At 34.4% G+C, this 23,336-nt stretch overlaps 1 protein-coding gene across 1 annotated transcript; it reads right to left on the bottom strand.

Annotated features, from left to right (window-relative positions):
• Positions 1-4,954: 4,954 nt before the first annotated feature.
• LOC110671706 (uncharacterized) lies at positions 4,955-20,838 on the bottom strand. The gene is made up of 3 exons (XM_058138459.1): positions 20,348-20,838; positions 19,010-19,628; positions 4,955-5,136 (listed from the first exon to the last, which is right to left on the bottom strand). The coding sequence occupies exons 2-3, from the start codon at positions 19,602-19,604 to the stop codon at positions 4,955-4,957; spliced, it is 777 nt and encodes a 258-aa protein (XP_057994442.1). The 5' UTR covers positions 19,605-19,628; positions 20,348-20,838.
• Between the last annotated feature and the right edge of the window lie 2,498 nt (positions 20,839-23,336).

Genomic DNA, 23,336 nt, shown 5'->3' with positions numbered 1-23,336 from the left:
AGAAATCTTTCAAGAATCAACAAAAGTTAAGGGCACAATATAAACGATGATAGATATGAATCATAGGTCGAGTATAAGTAAAGTTAATAAATTAAAAAAATATTATGGCAGGAAGGACAATGGTACGGTAAAGGGTTCATGCAGATGATATCTTATAGGTAGAGCACAATTGTGCTAAGAGATGATGAAATTTGAAGAGAAAGACCAAGAAATATAGGTTAAACATTATTATATGGACAATCGGGTGTAGTTGAATATAAGAGGATATTTTTTTTCTTTTCAAGTTTAGCTTGTGCTTTTGGTTCTAGAAGGTTATATAAGGAACAGAAACTGAGTCAAGGAGACCTAGTTATTGAGAGTTTGGTAGGCACAAATTCATACATAATTTCCTGATATGAGAATGACAGTAAGTGCATACCTAGTATTAAGTATGAAAGGACGAACAGAGTAATGACAGGAGTTAAATTGAGTTAGCTACTAAGGCTTGCAACTGTTTTAAACTATGAGCTGGAGGAAATACTAATTGTGGATGAGTTTCAATAGATGAAATTATTGCTAATGGGTAATTTGAGATTGAAGTTTGGAAAGTTGTGGGCAGTATATGTGATTATATTAAGGAGAATAAACACGTGAAGTATCTTATTTAGAATTAAGGCATGACACACATTTCCCACAGCCGTGTTAGTTCAGATGGAACTTATAGTTTACGAGCTCCGATCCATCCAGGATGAGCAATTTCCTACTAAAGCTGGTAGGGAATGATAATGTTCTGATAGTTAAGTTGGGAAAGGGGTTACAAAAACGAATTTTCTATGGTTAATTATAAGTGTTACAAAAGGTGAAGAATGTGCTGGTAGGAGAAAATCGTAAGGTTAGAATTCCCGAAGTAATGAAACTAGTAATCAAGATAAGACCAAGAAATAAAAAGAAAGTTAAAGTTGATGATGGGATAGACATCTTTGAAGGAAAAGGTGTAAGGATGAGATAGGACTAAAATTAAGGAATAAGTACAGCAGGTTGAAAAGATACCAATAATACCAAAAATAGGAAAAGGGAAGTGGATAAGATGCAAAGGACAGGAAGAGAGCTCGATAGAGTCAGTTATAATGATGAGGATAAGGAGTGTCTAACCACTGCCCCTGTGTTAACACTACCTATGAGCGGTGAAGGATACACCGTGTACTGTGACGCCTTCAGAGTTGGCCTAGGGTGTGTTTTGATGCGGAATGGAAAAGTAGTGGCTTATGCTTCAAGGCAGCTGAAGAGGCATGAGCAGAACTATCCCACCCATGATTTGGAAATGGCAACTGTAGTCTTTGCACTAAAAATCTGGAGACACTACCTGTATGGTGAAGTGTGCGAGATATACACCGACTATAAGAGTTTGAAGTACATCTTCCAACAGAGGGATTTAAACTTGAGACAGAGGAGATGGATGGAGCTTCTGGAAGACTATGATTGCACCATCCAGTACCACCTTGGGAAGACCAATGTAGTAGCAGATGCTTTAAGCAGAAAATCTTCTGGCAGTTTGGCGCACATTTCAGCAGAGAAGAGACCGTTGATTCAGAAAGTACATGAGTTGATGGATCAAGGTTTAATCCTAGATCTTTCAGATGAGGGGGTCTTGTTGGCTCATTTTTCAGTGAGGCCAGACTTGCGAGATAGAGTTAGAGTTTCCCAACACAGAGACCAACAATTAATGAAGATCATAGAAAGAGTACAGCAAGGTGAAGGTAGTGAGTTTGAATTTGCCAATGATGGCGCCCTAGTGCAAGGTTCTAGGATGTGTGCCCAATGTGGACAACCTCAGGAATGAAATCATGCGAGAGGCACACTATACACTGTATAATGTCCACCCAGGTTCCACCAAAATGTACCATGATGTGAAAGATAGCTACTGGTGGAATGGCATGAAGAGAGACATAGCAGACTTTGTGTCCAAGTGCTTGACTTGTCAGAAGGTGAAGTTTGAACACCAGAGACCGTCAGGGAAGCTGCAAGAGCTCCCTATCCCAGAATGGAAGTGGAAAATGATTACTATGGATTTTGTGACTGGGTTGCCTCGTACCACGCGAGGATATGATTCGATATGGGTAATTATAGACCGCTTAATTAAATCAGCTCACTTCTTGCCAGTGAAGATCACATATTCTGTTGCACAGTATGCCCGACTCTACATTCGAGAAATAGTCAGATTGCATGGAGTTCCTGCTTCCATAATATCTGACAGAGGGCCCCAGTTCACTTCTCGGTTTTGGAGGAAGTTACAGGAGGCACTTGGCACACAGTTGAACTTCAGTACGGCTTTCCACCCTCAGACAGACGGACAGTCCGAAAGGACAATCCAAACACTGGAAGACATGCTTCGCATGAGTGTTTTGGATTTTGGAGGTCAATGGGATGAGCAGCTAGCTTTGGTGGAATTTGCCTACAACAACAGTTACCATTCCAGCATAGGGATGGCACCCTATGAAGCACTATATGGAAGGAAGTGTAGGTCTCCTCTGTGTTGGACGGAAATGGGGGAAGCGAAGGTGCATGATGTAGACCTAGTGCAGTACACTTCAGAAATAATTCCTTTAATCAGGAACGAGTAAACAAATTTTCAGAGGCGAGAATAGTTATGCAGACCCCAGACGGAGGGATGTGGAGTTTGCAGTGGGCGACTATGTATTCCTGAAGATTTCTCCAATGAAGGGAGTCATGAGATTTGGAAAGAAGGGCAAGTTGGCACCTCGGTATATTGGACCTTTTGAGGTTACTGATAGAGTTGGAGCAGATTGCTCACGGTTGGAGCTACCACCCAACTTTTCTCACGTTCATCCCGTGTTTCACATCTCCATGCTCAGGAAATACATTCCCGATCCTTCTCATGTACTACAGTCGGATGTAATAGAACTAAAGGAGAACTTGACATTTGAGGAGCAACCTGTAGCCATAGTGGACTACCAAGTGAGACAGCTAAGATCAAAACAGATCCCTATGGTTAAGGTTTTGTGGAGGAGCCAGTCAGTGGAAGAGTGCACCTGGGAGTCAGAACGAGACATGCATAGTAAGTACCCTTATCTGTTCAATGTGTAATCATGTACTTTATTCTGCCTTGTGTAAAATTCGAGGACGAATTTTCTGTAAGGGGGGAAGAATGTAACACCCCTGATTTTTTATATATTATTATTGGGCTTCGTGTAGGTATCCTTAATTCGCGGAAATTCGACAGTTGTCCGGATCTGTGAATTTCCGGCCGAACATGCACTACCTAGGAAAAGTCTCCGAATTGGATCGAGGTTTTGGCTACCCCACCATTGTCAGGGATCCCGAGCGCGTTCCCGAAGTCGGAATCGGCAAAGGTAAATCCGAACCTTGCTTTTTCGTAATTTTCTAGTGCTTAAATAGGATTAAAAATCCATAAAATATTCGTGGTAGCTTAGAAAATTATGATTCTTTTTGCAATAGCTTAATAATATTGCTAAGGACCGCGAGGCAAAGTTTTAGAATTTTTAGAGCTTATTTGGGCAGTTTTTGCAAAAATGGTCAATTATAGGGACTAAATTGAAATTTTACATGTTGTGATGGATGATTGAATTGGTGGGCCCAGGAGGGGCTGTGTGATGTGATTGAGTTGTGGATATATGGATTGTGGATATAGAAGTGTGTTTTGAGCCCTTTTGCAGGTTGGGTAAGTCCTAGGTATAGGGGAGACTCTGCCGGATTTTCGGCACGACTTAGGACGTATTGGTCTTTTTCTTTGTTTGTATTGAGTCAAATTTATTAAATGATTGTAATGAAATTGTCAGGTGAGCCGGGACAGCCTTCTTCCTCCGCCCAGCCGCCACAGTGATTGTCGTCAAGTCTGTGAGTAAAATATTAATTTTAATTGTAATTTCGATATTATTATATGTTCAGCATGGCCATGCATCACTTATATGCATATAATTATGTAGTTAAACTCTAGGCACGATTTATGTTGCATTGATAACTGTTAAAATGCCATGAATGTTGTTGCGGTAATTTGGAGCAGTGTGCGTGCGTTGGCGTGCGTGTGATGTGGTGTGGACTATGGATAGGATGGGTAGTCACGGCTTGAGTTCTTCGCTGGGACCCGATCCTTCGAGGGGTAGTCACGGCTTGAGTTCTTCGCTGGGACCCTCGATTTGGTTATTAAGTGGAAGTCCGAGCTGAGTTCTTCGCTGGCACCAGGTTGGATTTAAGAGAGCTGTATAGGGGATCAGCTCCCATATGCTATGATGGATATTATAGGGTGTGTGAGTGCTCCAAATTACCTTTTTGATGCTATGATGTGAATTTATTGCTGATGTTACATTTCATTCCACAGGTTGCATTAGTTTTAGATAGTTATAGAGATTATGGTTAAAATTGATATTTTACTCTCTGAGTCGAACGCTCACTCCTGTTCAATATTTTTTTTCAGGCTACAGGAGGATTTTATTTTGGTTAACCTGCTTTTCTCCTTCGCAGGTTGTTTATCAATATTTGTGTAATTTTATTTACTCCTAGAATTTCCGTATGTGTTAGAAGTATTTATTTGATTATGGTCTGTAATATTATTATCATGTTGGACCTGTAAACGTATAATGATATGCATGTTTGATGGATTGGATAAGGGAGCTGAGCTCCCATTTATTTTTATGAGGATATGAGTATGTGGAGGGTGAGCTGAGCTCCCCAATTGAGTATTTATTATGTTTACAGGTCGGGTGAGTCGAAAACTCCCCATTGGGAAGTCCATTTTATGGCCGGACTTTGTCCGTTTGTTTTCTTGATATTGGGCCCAAATGGGCCTTAGAGTTGGGTTAATGAACAGTTAGGCTTACTACGGGCCTCGGGGGCTTTAGGCTGGCCCAGGTCCTAGTGCCGGTCCGGCCCATAGGTTGGGTCGTGACATTGCCAAATCCCTGATGGTGTGATTTTCATTAGCATTAGCAACCATAATTTATAATTTTGAATCACTTGATGAATCTAAAGGTTTTTGTTCAAAAAGAAGAGAAGGAATCACTTGTAGTTCGTTTCTAATAAAAGTTTCAGCTCTGATTGGAGTGGATAATTCGGCTTGATGCTTGACGAATTCCCTAATACTTTTAAACCTTCTATCAAGTTCTTCTTCAAACATGCAACCTAAGAATAAACACAAAAACTAAATATAAACAGATTTGAATTCAAATTTAAAACAAATAACAATCACTCTCTGGCAACGGTGCCAAAATTTGTATATAAACTAAATATAAACTAAATGTCTCTTGCCGAATGCACCAATTAAAAATACTCTACCTAAACTATTTGTATATAGGGTAAGCAAAGGTTGATCCCATAGGGAATGAATGAATGCAAACAAGAAAACAGATCTTAGAGGCATAAATAAACAAAATAAACTTAAAATAGGCAAAATAAATACCTAATTTATCAAACTAAATATGCAAAGTGAAATAAAATGGGGTTTTGATTTGTATTTGCTAAACTAATAATGCTATAATATAAACTAAGTTTAATGGCACTTATGAATACTTAACATAACCAGATTGGTAGAGAGGTGTATCCACTATGTAACATATTATCAATCATTGACTAAAGATGTAAATTTATTCAATTGAGTAACTTGGTTATAAAAGTTAATAACTTCCTTATCTTTTCTTATACATTAGATTAGCCAGGAAGTGCTCTATAATTATTCCCTTACCATTATACTCAATCTAAGACTAGAGAAGCTTATAATTAAGTTTAATAGTAGCATTAATCATTAGAAAGATATCCCAATTTAAGGTAACAAACTTATTCAGCATAGTTCATTTAATCTAGGCACTCATATTTATAATGAAATAAATCATTATGTGTTACTTGTAGTCAGATTATTTAAGCTATTACATACTCAAATTATGTTAACATAGCAATATATTTTCATGCATAATTAATTTGTTAGCCACCCTAACTGACCATACATTCAACATTCATAACATAAACCAAAAGAAAAGTGATACTCATTATAGAATAAATCTGGATTTTATTAAACTCAAATCAAAGTCTCATAGTAACATGTTCTATGGCTTCAACTATCTCCTTACCGAATTACAAAATTACTCACACATAACTATGAACATTAATCATAAACAAATTAACAAAAGAAGAGATAAAACTGCCCCCTTTTAGAAGTGATTTGAACAATTTGGATTTGATGTTGATGATGATGCTACACGCTCCAAAGAAAGTAGAAGCGCTCTATAAGCCAAAAGAAGAAGAAGAAATCACACCAACAACTAAATCAAGTAGTTGACATGATTGAATACACAAAGAGGAAATTTAGCCACTATAATTAGAAAAGAATTGAATTTTTCTAAATCTATATTTTGGACCTTTTTTTATAGAAAAAAATAGGCTAACTAAGACTCCAGATCTGATTTGAAAGTTAGTTGCATTCTGACTTAAAACTCTCTTAAGAATCCCAATTGAAGTAGAAAAACAAGTTAAAAACAACTCTACTTGTACAGATCTACCACTTGCACGACCTTGGAGACTCACGCACCTTTATTTTATTTATTTTGGGCTTTAAATAATATAATTAAACCTACCAATTAAGTCATAACTCCTAGTCTCACATAACTAATCATAAAGAACCCAAACACGCTTAACATGTGACTCTTAATTTATCCCAATTGCTCTAATTTTTCATATATCACCTTAAAATATATTAATTAAGATCCATATAAGCCCATAAGGTCAGATTCACACTTAAATAGTGGATCACATACAAGTTTCATGAAGGCTGTTCAAAGAAGCTCAACACGGATTGATATCCAAATCTGTTCATTTTTCATTATTAGCCTCCAAATACCATGAATGAGATACTTTTTAGCCTATTTTGTCATTGACTAAGTCCTCGTCAAAATTGCAGCTCCTTTTGCCTTAAAAAAAATGCTTGATGTGTGTGTGTTTTTTTGTGTGCTTAATTTAACTCTTTATACTTCATAAGGTCCTACATGCTCAATCAACTTATAAATGAGTTTTTGGATTTTTTTTTTTACAAGCAATTAAATTTTGTTAATCTTAATTAAAAGTTTGGCGAATTTCAAAACAAAACCATAAAAACATCATATCCAGAAAAGAGACAAGGCACATGCTGCGACAAGAACAAAAAACTCAATGCCACTGAAATTATGCTGCCAATAAGGACAACACCAAGGGACAAAAGCAAGCATAAAGAAAAACATATAAACAAAAAACATAAAACACTAGTAATGTTAGGAGTTGGAAACCATTTGGTATAGCCTCACAGATGCTGCAGACTGGAACCATTCAACCAAAAAAAGCTAGGTAACTAGGACAACATCATAATGCAATTGGGATGATAGCAGTCTCGCAAGCACATAAACTGCGAAGATTTTGATATTAAATGAGGTGAATTCAAATTTAAATATTTCAAATAGTGAATTTAGATAAATTTGTATTGCAAAGATTTTGTATTATAAAAATTAAGGTTGAACAAAGTTAATTTAAGTTTCAAGATTTAACTGGATAATAGCAAATAAATTTATTTAAATTTTTTAATAATAATGATTAAGTTGAGTTAAATTGAATATTCAAACTTGAGTATAAAGAATATCGTATTAATCGAGTCCAATTCGTGGATGAAAAGAATTTTGAAAATTTTAAAATCTTTAAAATGAGGTAAAGAATTTTATAAATTCTAGCTAATGGAAACCATGAAAGGTAAAGAATTTTTAGGCTTGTGACTTAAAACCATGCCAAAGTTTTGGGTCATAATTCTTCATTTGAATAGGTGAGTTACAGTAGAAGCCCAAAACAAAATCTTAAGCAGAAAAATTGAATAGAATAAGGGCCATATATAATTAAAATCCAATTATTTATTTGCATTTTGATATTTTTATAATTTTCAATAAATAATTATTTGAATTAGCTAGAAACTAAAAATTATAAATAATGATTTAAATGTAATTTATATATCTATATTTAAATTAATAAGAATTTGGAGTGTACCGTTGTAATACTAACCAATGCCTCTTTTCCTGTATGACTCGACATGTATTTTTATTCCACTCTTAAGCACCAATTTTTTAGATTTTATTTTTAAATTTGCTTAAAATCTTTTAAGTTTAAAATTACTTTATTAAATCACTTATCGAATATTATTTTATTTTTTAAAATAAAATTACTCTTTTTACATAAAAATATTAAATCACTTATCGAATATAAAAAATTAAACTAAAATGATTTTTTTTTAAATTTTTTTTAATTATTTATTTTTTTATACAAATGTCAACTCTTCATCAGCTGATAAATTAATAAATGTTATCTTAATTTTTTTTTCTTCAAGGAGTTAACAATGATAAATATCTTTGTTATAATAAGTACGCAAATCTAAGGCACACATACAAATTGCACAATCACCCAGTATTGAAAAGAGAAGAAGAATAACACAGGATTTAACGTGGTTCAATCTAAGGTCTACGTCCATGGACAAGACAAGAAAAAAAGTTCCACTACGATGAAAAGAACAAGATACAATCAATCAGAACTCTCAAACCCTAATCCCAGTGTGTTTCCCGACTATCTCACAACTCTACCGCAAAGGGTAGAATATTACAATATTTATACTTGTCCATATCGTGGGAGTGTTGCCCTTGCACCCCCAAGGAGATCAATGGTGGGCTTTCGGCCCAGACCTATCGGCCCGTGTCCTCCGCTACCACCACATATCTCATTTTTTATCTCAATCGGTTCGCAGTGCAAAATTTTCAAATCGGGTCACAATTTGAGTATATGTAAAATATATTCAAAATTCAAGTTACAAAAATAATAATTTTGTTATAATTCAAACTCTAAAGACTTCAATTTTAGTACTGGCATGATTATCACTACTGCATCACTATTTTTTTTGTGATTTACCTTTTTATAATATCAGGTTATTAAATTATAGGAGCATTTTTGTTTGAGATATGAAACCATCATGCAAATATGCATTTCTTTTTATTGTTTTTAGCTTTTATTTATACTTTTTTTTTTCAATGTTAGTTATTAAATTTATTGTTGGATTTATTAAATATTTTAATAAAATTATTATTTAAATATTTTAATAAAAAAATTTAAATAATAATTTAAATTTAAATATATAATTTAATTTTTATAATTTATTTCGATTCAATTCAAACCGAATACTGACCCTGACTGCAAGCGCAGCCACATTTGCTTGTTTTTTATTATAAAGAAGTAATCTCTGATCAAATACCGTGCAAGTGATTTTTTTTTTTATTTTATTTAAATTGAGCAACTTCCTGAGGTTATTGAGCTTTCAATCAATTATGAGCTAGGTTACATTTGTTTTGTAAAAAATATTAAAATATTTTATTGAAAAATATATTTTTTTATTTTTTTAATATTTAAAGTATTAAAAAAATTAATTAATAAAAAGTAAAATTAAAACAATTTTTTAAAGAAAATAGCTTTTTTTATTCAAAATAGAAAATTATTTTTCAGATTTTAACAATTTTGTTAAAATATGAAAATACTTATATATGATGATATAAATACATAACATTAATTTAAAATTGCAGTCAAAAAATAAAAAAAAATATTTTCATCTATAAAAATAATTTTTATAAAAATAATTTTTATATATAAAAATTATTTTTCATAAAATAAATAAAATAGTGAAAACATATATTGTTATCAAAATATTCTAATTAACAATATAAGAAACATCCTGCTTCTTTAAGTAAACTACTCTTACTCAAATAGTTTATTAGGGATTGATATTCCTTTATTACTGAATATGATAAATCATATTTGTATAATTTTAATCATTAATAATTAAGATTAATTTTCAATATTTAACCCCAATCGCTTTAAATTTTCTTTTTTAAAAAAACACTCATTTTATATTAAAAAATGAAAATAATTAAAAAATATATTTATTTTTATACAATTAACTCTAATTAAAACTCAAACTCAAGATTTTTGTCACACCTTATCCCTCCGTAAGGCATATCATGATCCCGTAGTATACCTAATAAATTACCGAACTTCGCATACCGGTAAACCATTAAATATACTACAAGGGATTTTAAACCAATTTCCATTCCTTTTTCAAGTGGTGGGTAATTTTGAACAGGTATTAAAAAGTTTTAATTGAAATTAAGTCATAAATCAAAATTTTAATTCATTTAAACTTGCAAATTTTTCAGAAAATTTGGCAGAGTGTCTGTAACACCTCTACATGCATAGTTCTATATATTTCACTGTTCCGGTGACTGATGTCGGTCTAGACAATTTAAGTTGCCTAGAAAAGCCCAGAATAAAAATTAATAGCAATTACTAAAAGAAAAAATTGAAATAAGAAAAACAAAGCATAAAAGGTTAAATGAGCTGAGGGTCACAGCAATAGGTGACCGTACCGGAAAGTGACTGCGATGTCAATTGTAACCTTAATTTCGTACAGGACATTGTGACAGTGCAGTCCTAAGAGTTATTGCGAAGCTAGTGAAAATAAGAAAATCACAGAAAAGAGTTGAGAAGTAGGTCAAATAATTAGATCAGGTTTTCGAAAGAAATATTGAATTATAAGTAAACAGGATCAGACTGAGGAGGGGCAAATTGGTCAATTCACCCTTAGAGGTGACTCATGACCTAATTGTTCAATAAAATGTAAGAAATTAAAATTTCGAAATATAAATTTAAATTGAAGAAGTAAGGAAAAAGAAAGGAAAAGAAATGAAAAGAAAATAAAAGAGATTTATGACATCACTATAGTGACATCACCATGACCCAATAATTATAATTACTAATAATAGAAATTGTGGATAATTATACACTAAATAAAAGTCAAAATAAGAGATAAAGACAAAATTAAAAAGCATTTTTTTTTCTCCCTTCTTCTTCCTAGCCGTAGCTTCCCTCTTTCATCTCTCTTTCTTTTTATTTTCTCCACCATTAAAGCTTAAATTCAAGCTTTCCAAACCTTAAAAATTGTCTTAAATTCCCTAATTTTCTTACTTAAATATTACCCTTGCATCTTGAAAATAAGAGAGGAGTAAGAAATAGAAGGAAAATTTGGAGAAAAGGGGAGTTCAAAGATTCAACAAAGCGGTTAGTTATAAAGCACTTAATTTCTCTTTATATTCATATACATACACTTGAAATAAAGTAGAAATTGAAGAAAATGAAATAAAATCAAACATTGGGGAAACTTAAGGAATTTCGGCCACTTTAGGGAGAAGTTAGATTTGATGAATTTGATGAAATTAAAGGTGTAACCCTGCTTGAATGAGTGTGCAGATGGATTGTATGCACTTTAATTTTATCAATTGAACTAAGTAGAAAATTAGGGTTTATAACCTTAGGGAAATTGGGGGAAAATTTGGAGATTTTTGAAATTGAGACAAATTGACCAAATTGAGACTCAATTTGGTCAATTGGGGCCAATTAGAATGTGTTGGAATGGTGAGGGGTGACATTGAATTTGGATTGGTAGGGGTCTAATTCTGGACAGCCGGACCTTGTTCCACTTAGAGGACCAAAATTAAAATTTTGCTACTCCAATTACTGTGAGGCTAATTGGAGATGAAATTAGACACATATTGCCACAATTTTTATGCAGAAACCCTGCTCTGAAAATGACTTTAAGTTAGAGAACAATTAGGTCAAATCTGAATTTGGCACACTGCCACTGTACAAAAATGACCAAATGAACAGTATTTGTTCATTTAGCCATAACTTGGTCTAAGAAGGTCTAAATGACCTGATTTTTGAACCATTAGAAAGATATGACATAGTAATACAACTTTCATGAAGAATACAAACTTAAATTCTGCCCATAACCAAGTTGAATTGTCACCCAAATTTGGGTCACCAAAACTACCAGAACCAAAAATTGCCCAGAATTTTTGGGTTGTTACTAATCCGGCCAGCCTTAGAAAAATAAGCATAACTTGGGTTAAAAAACTCCAAATGGAGTGATTCAAAAAGGGAAATAAACTAGACACAATAAGAAACAATTTTGATGAAGGACACTTTGCCAAATTCCTACAGTAACTAGACCAATAGAATAGTAGAATACAATGACCCAAAACTGAAAATTTACAATTTCTCTTAGGAAGCTTAGAAATTGAAATGGCAACCAATGCCAACAAATTTGACACTCAAAATGTGGTATGTGGGTGTAATTGGAATTCACATACCTATTAAGAATGAAAAAGTCAATATTTTGACTTGAATAGTGTAATGAATAGTAACCCTAAATTACCAAATTCAAAGAATTCCATTTTAAGCAAGTTTAGGTGTACATTCAAGTGTGCATGAAATTAATCGTTGGATTAATTATGAAACCTGATATTAAAATACTATAAATTGTGTATTTCAGTTAAAAAAGAGACTGAGAAGGAAGATAAGGAAAAGTGAGTTAAGGCCTAGAGGCGACTCATTCCAGGTTTGTGCACAATAAACTTTAATTTATCATTTTCTAATTGAAAACTTATTTAGTTATGCATTGTGAATTAATTGTACTAATTATGGGTTTCGAGAAATGCTGTGTTGTCATTTTATGAATGGAAATTTGAATTGGAAATTGATTTGTGTTTTGCGTGAAATGTTTGAATAACTTGATTTAAATTGGTTTCGGATTCACACTTAGCATGATAGTATCATTATATTTCTCCTTTGTTTATGGGGTTTAGATCGACTATATTCCTCCCTCTCTAGCTTGCCAGTTGAGGTCGAGATCGGATGAGTACTCATATAGCTAGCTAGCCACCTCCCTCATTGATTTCGATTAGTGGGGTTGTGTCACACCCTACCCCTCTGTAAGGCATAACATGATCCCGTAGTATACCTAATGAATTACCAACTCCGTCTACTGATAACCCATTAAATACACTACAAGGGATTTTCAAAACTTTTCTTACTTCTTTTACAGTGGTGAGCACTATTTACAGGTGTTAAAACCTTTTTGAACTGAAGTGATAGAATTGACACATTTGAATTATTTGGAATTTCTGTAAAAATTTTGGCAGAGTGCCCTCTGTATTTTGGATAAAACAGTTCTTGAAAACTCAGTAAAAAGCACTTCAATATGTATTTGCAAATCTCAACTCCAACATTTTTCTCAAAACAATATTTTTCCCAACTCTAATCCGCAGTTATTTTTCAATGACTGATATAAAAGAAATATAATACAACTATATTCAAGTAAATGAAATCTAAAATTTACATTTACAATAATTTACATTTAATTACATACCAAAATATTTTACAAGAGTTTCTATACAACTGCTCAAATAATTTATATACATATTATTACATGCATACATCAAAACCTATGTACATGGGTATACCTATGATATACCTGGAGCTGATCTGAATATATCTTCAAGGAAATTTACTTACTGCTCTATGCTCTTCTTACTGCGACGAGATACAAAGCTATCATTGAGTGGTGAACTCGATGGTGCACAACTATAATTTAAAACATAGTACAATATACATTGACAAAATTCTGATAAATAAATTGGGAATCTGAATACTCATCAAATTTCAAAACTCAAAATATTCGTTTCCAATAATGTAAATCATTTGTATAAATGACTTTGATCACAAAATTCAATTTATCAAATCATGACTAACCATTTAAGTAATTCCAACAAAATCAATTATACATAAACCATAATTGAAATCACAATTCCTTACCATTCAAAATCCATTTTGTATCTCAAAAATCATTATGTATCTCAAAAATCAATCTTTATCTCAAAAATCAATATTTATCTCACTAACTATGCAAGACTAATCCGAAAGGGCCATATTCGATGTGATTCTAACTACCTATGGTGGAAGTCGAATCGATTCTAACTCCCTATGGTCGGGAGGTCGAATCATCGTGCACGATACCATCACAATAATGAATCTTCCGCAAGGGCCATAACGATAAAATAAACTTAGATCTAACCTCAAATCGGAGGAAAATCTAAGCTGTGCACGTACCATGGTAATCAAAACACAACTAACTCCATTGTCTTCTCAACAAATGAGAGAGACTGTAATAACCTAGTCAAGCATCTATAGTGAGATATAAAACAATATCACAATCCTTTCAAGTGAGCATAAATCACAATACAATTCGATTCAAAGTCAATTCTAATATCCAATAATTTTTATGCTCATCACAATTCAAATCATAAATTTGCATTTTCCCATGAAAATTACCATAACAATTCAAAACATGTTCTATCACAATTTTCCAAAACATAATTTATTCAATCCATAACAATGCTTAATACTTGTGGAAATACCATTTCACAAAGCTCAATTCCTACATACTATAACAATTTTCAGTAATCATTGAATTAAATCCAATGCTTGTTAAACATAATACATAAGAAAATATTTCATTTAATCATATGAAATATTCAAATAAAATCGCTTAAAAACTAGTTGTGCACAAACCTCGATGACTGTCTCACGATCCGACTCGGTGTTTCCTTCCCTTTCTTTGAGTCCTTGTTAATCGAGAAACACAATTTGAAGTGTTTGATTACTAAATTAAATCGTCTCTCTATCGATGGTGTTTGGTAAATAATGCACTGAACTCAATTATTCACTTAATCACCTAATATACCGACCCTCATTGCGTTTTAGGTAAATTAGGTCTTAGTGTCGTTAATATGTCACATTCGATAGGGTTTTAGGTTTGGTACGTTTTACCAAAGTCATTTCCTTGTTTAGTGCATTTTAGTGCAAATTGCTGGATTCCGGGATACTGGTTTGACCTAACCGGATGATCTAGTTCCCTCGGTTTTCGGGTCTCGGTCGAAACTAAAAACTTGTAGATCTAGGTCTTATTGCACGCGGTGCAAAATTTCAGGTCAATCCGAGTTAAGTAGACCAAGTTATGGTCATTACACTCTTGCTGGTCAAATGGTACCATTTTAGGTCAATTTTAGGTCAAATTGGTCAATTCTGGTTCGGCCAGTTTTTGGACCCGAACTTGTGCAAGTTGTTTGACTTGCTTATGGTCATTTCTGGGCTTTGGTGTCTTCATAAGACTTGTAGGTATGGGTCTTAACTATTCATGGTTAAAATTTCAGGTCAATTGGACCTGTTTTGAGTGAGTTATGGCCTAAACACTAACTGCTGCCCAAATGGTCAATTTTCAGGCCTTATTGCACTTAATCCGGATTTGGTCATTTTTCAAGCTACCTTGCAAGCAGAATTTTGGCAAGCTTTCTTCATGAAAGTTGGCACATTTTGTGCCTAGTTTCACCTCCAATTGGTCTCATACCAATTGGAGCCACACACTTAAAGTTATAGGCCTAAAACTCAAACTGCCTTATTGCAATTCTTGCATACACATCAAGGATCATTGTTAACACTTATCAAACTCAACCTTCAAGCCAATTCTGGTTGTATCATGACCTAAACATAATTCATGACACATTATAGGTCATTTTGGCAGCTTACAATTGCATTCAATGTGCACCAACAAGTGCAGAATTTTTTTCAAGCTCAATTACAACAATTCAATCACCTAACATAACAAATAACTTCCACCCTCAATCATACAAACTACCCCTACATCATCACCACCAGAATTCATCAATAAGTTTCATGATATCATACATAATTTCATGAGTTTAAAGGCTGCCCAAAAATGGCAGTTTGCTAAGGTATTAAATTCCCCTTTTAAACCCTAAAATCAAATGCTCAATAACACATACATGGAGATTAATTTACTAACAATTCAAATTGACTTATTCAACACTAATTTCCATTAATTACATGTAGGAAAAACTCAAGCAACTCACCTTCCATGGCTGCCAAAAATGGACAGTCCCATAACTCAACCATTTCTTCAAATTTCTTCACCCAAAATACTACCCACAACCTCAATACAAGTTTTAATTAAGCAAGGGAAGAAAATGGACACTTACCCCTTGTTGGACTTCCTTAAAACTCCACTAAATCTCTTCTTTCTTCTTCCCAAAATGTTGCCCAAGGTGTGTGTGCAAGCTTTATTGAAGAAACTATGGTGAAATGAGGGCTTGAACATGCTTGCATGGTGGTTGAAGTGAGGTTGGCCATGGAGCTTCCATGGGAGTTTTGGAAGAAAGTTGAATTCTTTGGAAGAAGAATGAAGAAGATGAAGCTTACTTAGTGGAGAAATCTGTCCACTAATGTTATATTTTAATGTCCATTTAGCTCACTTAGTGGAGCACTAAGTTTAGTTAATGAATAATTAATCCAAAGTTTCAAAATTTGCAATTTTGTCATCAAACTCCCACTATTTGTATTATGTACCATATTTCTTATTTTTCATGACATTTTCCAAGTGTATTATCATTTATTTTTAATGGACATTTAGGTCAAAAGACAATTCGGGATGTCAAATGACTACAATGCCCTGCTCGGGTTGCATTCTCGATTTTGGGTAACACCGGGTTTTGTCTGTTTTTCGATTTCTCACTTTTCTTTGTACTAATTATTTAATTTTTATTTGATATTTCTAATGATATTTATAATTCAATAGGGGTCTATTTAAGTCCTAAAAATATTTTCCAGGGTTCCCGCATCAGTATTAGTCAACGGTCCACGCCGTGACTTCCCAGTGCGGTCACCCATCGCTAGGTTTCCCGGCTCGCTTAACTTGATCACATATCTTTGCTATTATTTTTCCTTTGTTTTTCTTGTATTTTCTTTTCTTGTATTTCATTATTTTATGTCTCCTCCCTCGTGTCAAATTGTAGTTCTAGGCATCCTAGCTGTCCGGACAGCACTGGTCACCGGAACAGCAGAACGCACTACCGAACTTTGGGGTGTTACAATTCTCCCCCCCTTAAATAAATTTCGTCTCGAAATTTTACCTGGCAGTCGTCTCTCGAACAAGTGTGGGTGCTTTGTCTCCTCATATCCTCTTCACGTTCCCAAGTAGCTTCTGGCCCGAATGATGGTTCCACAAAGACTTTAACCAGGGTATCTGCTTGTTCCTCACCGCTTCACCTCATAAGCGTAATTTTTATGGGTTCTTCCTCATATGAGAGGTCTGGATTTACTTCAATCTCTTCAATTGATAGTACATGAGATGGGTCTGATCTGTACCTCCTTAACATGGACACATGGAAGACATTGTGTATCCTTGCTAACTCTGGAGGTAATGCCAACCGATATGCCAAAGGACCCACTCTTTCCAAAACCTCATTTGATCCGATGAAACGAGGACTCAGTTTCTCCTTTTTGCCAAATCTCATAATCCTCTTCCAAGAAGAAACTTTGAGGAATACCTTATCACCCACTGCATATCCAATATCTCTTCTCTTCAGATCAACATAAGACTTCTGACGGTCTGACGCAGCCTTGAGTCTATCTCTGATCAATTTGATCTTTTCCTATGTCTGCTGAACAATTTCTGGCCCAATCACCTTTCTTTCCTCTACTTCATCCCAACATAAAGGAGTTCTGCACTTTCTGCCATACAAAGCTTCATATGGAGGCATCCCTATGCTTGATTGGTAGCTGTTGTTATAAGCAAACTCAATCAAAGGCAAGTGTGTATCCCAACTACCTTCAAATTCAATCACACAAGCCCGTAGTATACCCTCCAATATCTGAATAACCCTCTCAGACTGGCCATCTGTCTGTGGGTGGAATGCTGTGCTGAAGTTCAATCTAGTTCCTAGGGCTCTCTGAAGACTACCCCAGAATCTAGAAGTGAACCTAGGATCTCTGTCAGACACAATTGATACTGGCACTCCATGTAGTTTTACAATCTCATATATGTACAATCCGCCAATCTTTCTAGGCTATAGTCCATTCGAATCGGCAAAAAGTGAGCAGACTTGGTTAGTCCACAACTATAACCCATACTGCATCATGACTATTCTGTGTCTTCAGAAGTCTCATCACAAAATCCATAGTTATCTGTTCCCTTACAATGTTTCATAGGGTGCCACTTGTATGCTAGCTTGACACTTATTAATGTATACAAATTCTGTTAGTGGGATGTATCTGTCCCATCTCCTTTCGGATTCAATGACACAAGTTCTCGATATATTCTTGAGGGCTTATCACATTTTACAGGTTATTTTTATCATTTCATTTCATTATTTATAGGAACTCAATGAGTTTCCGAATTTACCTGAATTACTTGTTTCAATTGTCCATCTGTCTGAGGATGATACGTTGTACTGATATCTCTAAGCTTATAGCAATTACTGTGGTACAGGTAGTTCACATTATTGTAACCAAGTTACTGACTCTAGCTACCTTACAAGTGTAGTCGTTTGATAGGCTAGTTCTGAAGTCTTAAATTTCTGACTAAAATTTTCATATTTATTTCCAGTAATAGTACCCTATTCGGGTGCAACTGTATCAATTTATAGATTACTTACAAATATTCTTACTTATTGTACCACGAGGAAACACGTAGCTCTACACAATAATCCAGTGTCGGTACTGTAATCTGCAGCTTACAATACAAACATCGAGAACATTATATAGTCACTACGTTATAACCTCATGGACTAGGTTTTCTAACATCTTATCTTTCTCGAATCCACTAATATCCCAAACCGATTCTGATTACAATTTCCTTTGACAATTACTAATAGTAACATTTTTGCCCTCATCTAGAGCAATTCTATTACTGTAACTTACTTTTAGGTCCTCTTGCCTTACATTAGTAGGCTCGCCAATTAGCTTTATAATTTACGGTATGTTAAAAAAATACTTTTAGCTAAAATTCTTCCAAAATTAATGTCAATCATACTTGTTATTACAATTATTATCCTAAAAGACTAGTCACTAATACATCAAAATTCATTCCCATGTAAAGGAATAACAACAGGACATATTGTTCTGACACTAACACACAATTAAGTAGTGCTGGGATCAAATAATAACTAATTGTTTCTTTCAAAATTTAAGAACTTACCAGTAGCTACATCCAAGTTTCGCTCTTTCTCCTTGGCGCACGATGGACGCTCCGATCGTGCACTACCATATTCGGGTTGATTCACTGTGTTATAGTGGTGAGGAGTACTAACTCTATTTCTATCTTGACTCTGACTGACGGTCTGTGAACTCTGGAGAGCAGATCGAGGTGGTTTAGTACAATTTTTAGCAAAGTGTCCAAGTTTTCCACAATTGTAGCAGGCTCCAGAGGTCTTATAGCATATCCCACCATGATATTTTCCACAAGTTTCACATAGGCGGGAAGGGTAGGAACTTCTAGTTGTTCGACGACTGGACCTTGGTGGTCTCTGTCTTAATGATCCACCTCTATCGTATCCCTGAGCTCGGGGTTCCTCAAATTCTTTTCTCTTTCTCAAATTACTGTTCGAGCTCTGACCCATAGGTTTCTCCCTCTTTTCCATTTCACACTGCCCTTGTGGGGGTTGGGTCTGTACTTGGGCTTGGGCTGACAGATTATTAGCCAGTTGTTGAAAGAAAGTGGCCATTTGTTGGGCCATTTGTGCAGTAATTTGTACCGGTAAAACTGGTACAGTCAGACCTTCGACACTTTGTGGAGCTGGGGCCTCAACTTGTTCTTCTGCCATCACAGACTGTTCTATTGTCTCATTCTTCTCTTCCATATCTTTTCACAATATTGTCTATTCCTGTACAACCAACATAAGGAGATTCCTCTCCATTAGTTCATATTTATGATGTAAATGTACTATATGTATCAAACATTTGAGCAGTTGTAGTTACCGACAAAAAGATTTCAAATTCACAGTTCGAAATTCACTTTAAAACCATTGCTCTGATACCACTAAAACATGTCACACCCTACCCCTCTGTAAGGCATAACATGATCCCGTAGTATACCTAATGAATTACCAACTCCGCTCATCGATAACCCATTAAATACACTACAAGGGATTTTCAAAACTTTTCTTACTTCTTTTACAAGTGGTGAGCACTATTTACAGTGTTAAAACCTTTTGAATCAAGTGATAGAATTGACACATTTGAATTATTTGGAATTTCAGAAAATTTTGGCAGAGTGCCCTCTGTATTTTGGATAAAAGCAGTTCTTGAAAACTCAGAAAAGCACTTCAATATGTATTTGCAAATCTCAACTCCAACATATTTCTCAACACAACATTTTTCCCAACTCAAATCCGCAGTGATTTTTCAAAGACTGAGATACAAGAAATATAATACAAAACTATTCAAGTAAATGAAATCTCAAATTTACATTTACAATAATTTACATTTAATTACATACCAAAATATTTTACAAGAGTTTCTATACAACTGCTCAAATAATTTATATACATATTATTACATGCATACATCAAAACCTATGTACATGGGTATACCTATGATATACCTGGAGCTGATCTGAATATATCTTCAAGGAAATTTACTTACTGCTCTATGCTCTTCTTACCTGCGACAGCATACAAAGCTATCGCTGAGTGGTGAACTCAGTGGTGCACAACTATAATTTAAAACATAGTACAATATACATTGACAAAATTTACAGTAAATAAATTGGGAATCTGAATACTCATCAAATTTCAAAACTCAAAATATTCGTTTCCAATAATGTAAATCATTTGTATAAATGACTTTGATCACAAAATTCAATTTATCAAATCATGACTAACCATTTAAGTAATTCCAACAAAATCAATTATACATAAACCATAATTGAAATCACAATTCCTTACCATTCAAAATCCATTTTGTATCTCAAAAATCATTATGTATCTCAAAAATCAATCTTTATCTCAAAAATCAATCTTTATCTCACTAACTATGCAAGACTAATCCGAAAGGGCCATATTCGATGTGATTCTAACTCCCTATGGTCGGGAAGGTCGAATCGATTCTAACTCCCTATGGTCGGGAGGTCGAATCATCGCACGCATACCATCACAATAATGAATCTTCCGCAAGGGCCATAACGATAAAATAAACTTAGATCTAACCTCAAATCAGAGGAAAATCTAAGCCTGTGCACGTACCATGGTAATCAAAACACAACTAACTCCATTGTCTTCTCAACAAATGAGAGAGACGGGTAATAACCTAGTCAAGCATCTATAGTGAGATATAAAACAATATCACAATCCTTTCAAAGGAGCATAAATCAAAATACAATTCGATTCAAAGTCAATTCTAATATCCAATAATTTTTATGCTCATCACAATTCAAATCATAAATTTGCATTTTCCCATGAAAATTACCATAACAATTCAAAACATGTTCTATCACAATTTTCCAAAACATAATTTATTCAATCCATAACAATGCTTAATACTTGTGGAAATACCATTTCACAAAGCTAAATTCATACATACTATAACAATTTTCAGTAATCATTGAATTAAATCCAATGCTTGTTAAACATAATACATAAGAAAATATGTCATTTAATCATATGAAATATTCAAATAAAATCAGTTAAAAACTAGTTGTGCACAAACCTCCGATGATCGTCTCCGATCCGACTCGGTGTTTCCTTCCTTTCTTTGAGTCCTTGTTAACTGAGAAACACAATTTGAAGTGTTTCAGTACTAAATTAAACTGTCTCTATCGATGGTGTTTGGTAAATAATGCACTGAACTCAATTATTCACTTAATCACCTAATATACCGACCCTCATTGCGTTTTAGGTAAATTAGGTCTTAGTGTCGTTAATATGTCACATTCGATAGGGTTTTAGGTTTGGTACGTTTTACCAAAGTCATTTCCTTGTTTAGTGCATTTTAGTGCAAATTGCTGGATTCCGGGATACTGGTTTGACCTAACCGGATGATCTAGTTCCTCGGGTTTCGGGTCTCGGTCGAAACTACAAACTTGTAGATCTAGGTCTTATTGCACGCGGTGCAAAATTTCAGGTCAATCCGAGTTAAGTAGACCAAGTTATGGTCATTACACTCTTGCTGGTCAAATGGTACCATTTTAGGTCAATTTTAGGTCAAATTGGTCAATTCTGGTTCGGCCAGTTTTGGACCCGACCTTGTGCAAGGTGTTTGACTTGCTTATGGTCATTTCTGGGCTTTGGTGTCTTCATAAGACTTGTAGGTATGGGTCTTAACTATTCATGGTTAAAATTTCAGGTCAATTGGACCTGTTTTGAGTGAGTTATGGCCTAAACACTAACTGCTGCCCAAATGGTCAATTTTCAGGCCTTATTGCACTTAATCCGGATTTGGTCATTTTTCAAGCTACCTTGCAAGCAGAATTTTGGCAAGCTTTCTTCATGAAAGTTGGCACATTTTGTGCCTAGTTTCACCTCCAATTGGTCTCATACCAATTGGAGCCACACACTTAAAGTTATAGGCCTAAAACTCAAACTGCCTTATTGCAATTCTTGCATACACATCAAGGATCATTGTTAACACTTATCAAACTCAACCTTCAAGCCAATTCTGGTTGTATCATGACCTAAACATAATTCATGACACATTATAGGTCATTTTGGCAGCTTACAATTGCATTCAATGTGCACCAACAAGTGCAGAATTTTTTTCAAGCTCAATTACAACAATTCAATCACCTAACATAACAAATAACTTCCACCCTCAATCATACAAACTACCCCTACATCATCACCACCAGAATTCATCAATAAGTTTCATGATATCATACATAATTTCATGAGTTTAAAGGCTGCCCAAAAATGGCAGTTTGCTAAGGTATTAAATTCCCCTTTTAAACCCTAAAATCAAATGCTCAATAACACATACATGGAGATTAATTTACTAACAATTCAAATTGACTTATTCAACACTAATTTCCATTAATTACATGTAGGAAAAACTCAAGCAACTCACCTTCCATGGCTGCCAAAAATGGACAGTCCCATAACTCAACCATTTCTTCAAATTTCTTCACCCAAAATACTACCCACAACCTCAATACAAGTTTTAATTAAGCAAGGGAAGAAAATGGACACTTACCCCTTGTTGGACTTCCTTAAAACTCCACTAAATCTCTTCTTTCTTCTTCCCAAAATGTTGCCCAAGGTGTGTGTGCAAGCTTTATTGAAGAAACTATGGTGAAATGAGGGCTTGAACATGCTTGCATGGTGGTTGAAGTGAGGTTGGCCATGGAGCTTCCATGGGAGTTTTGGAAGAAAGTTGAATTCGGTTTGGAAGAAGAATGAAGAAGATGAAGCTTACTTAGTGGAGAAATCTGTCCACTAATGTTATATTTTAATGTCCATTTAGCTCACTTAGTGGAGCACTAAGTTTAGTTAATGAATAATTAATCCAAAGTTTCAAAATTTGCAATTTTGTCATCAAACTCCCACTATTTGTATTATGTACCATATTTCTTATTTTTCATGACATTTTCCAAGTGTATT

Source organism: Hevea brasiliensis, chromosome 16 (genome assembly GCF_030052815.1).
Source record: "Hevea brasiliensis isolate MT/VB/25A 57/8 chromosome 16, ASM3005281v1, whole genome shotgun sequence".
NCBI lineage: Eukaryota > Viridiplantae > Streptophyta > Magnoliopsida > Malpighiales > Euphorbiaceae > Hevea > Hevea brasiliensis.
Note: the sequence above shows the minus strand (reverse complement) of the source record. Positions and strands in the feature narration are given on the sequence as shown.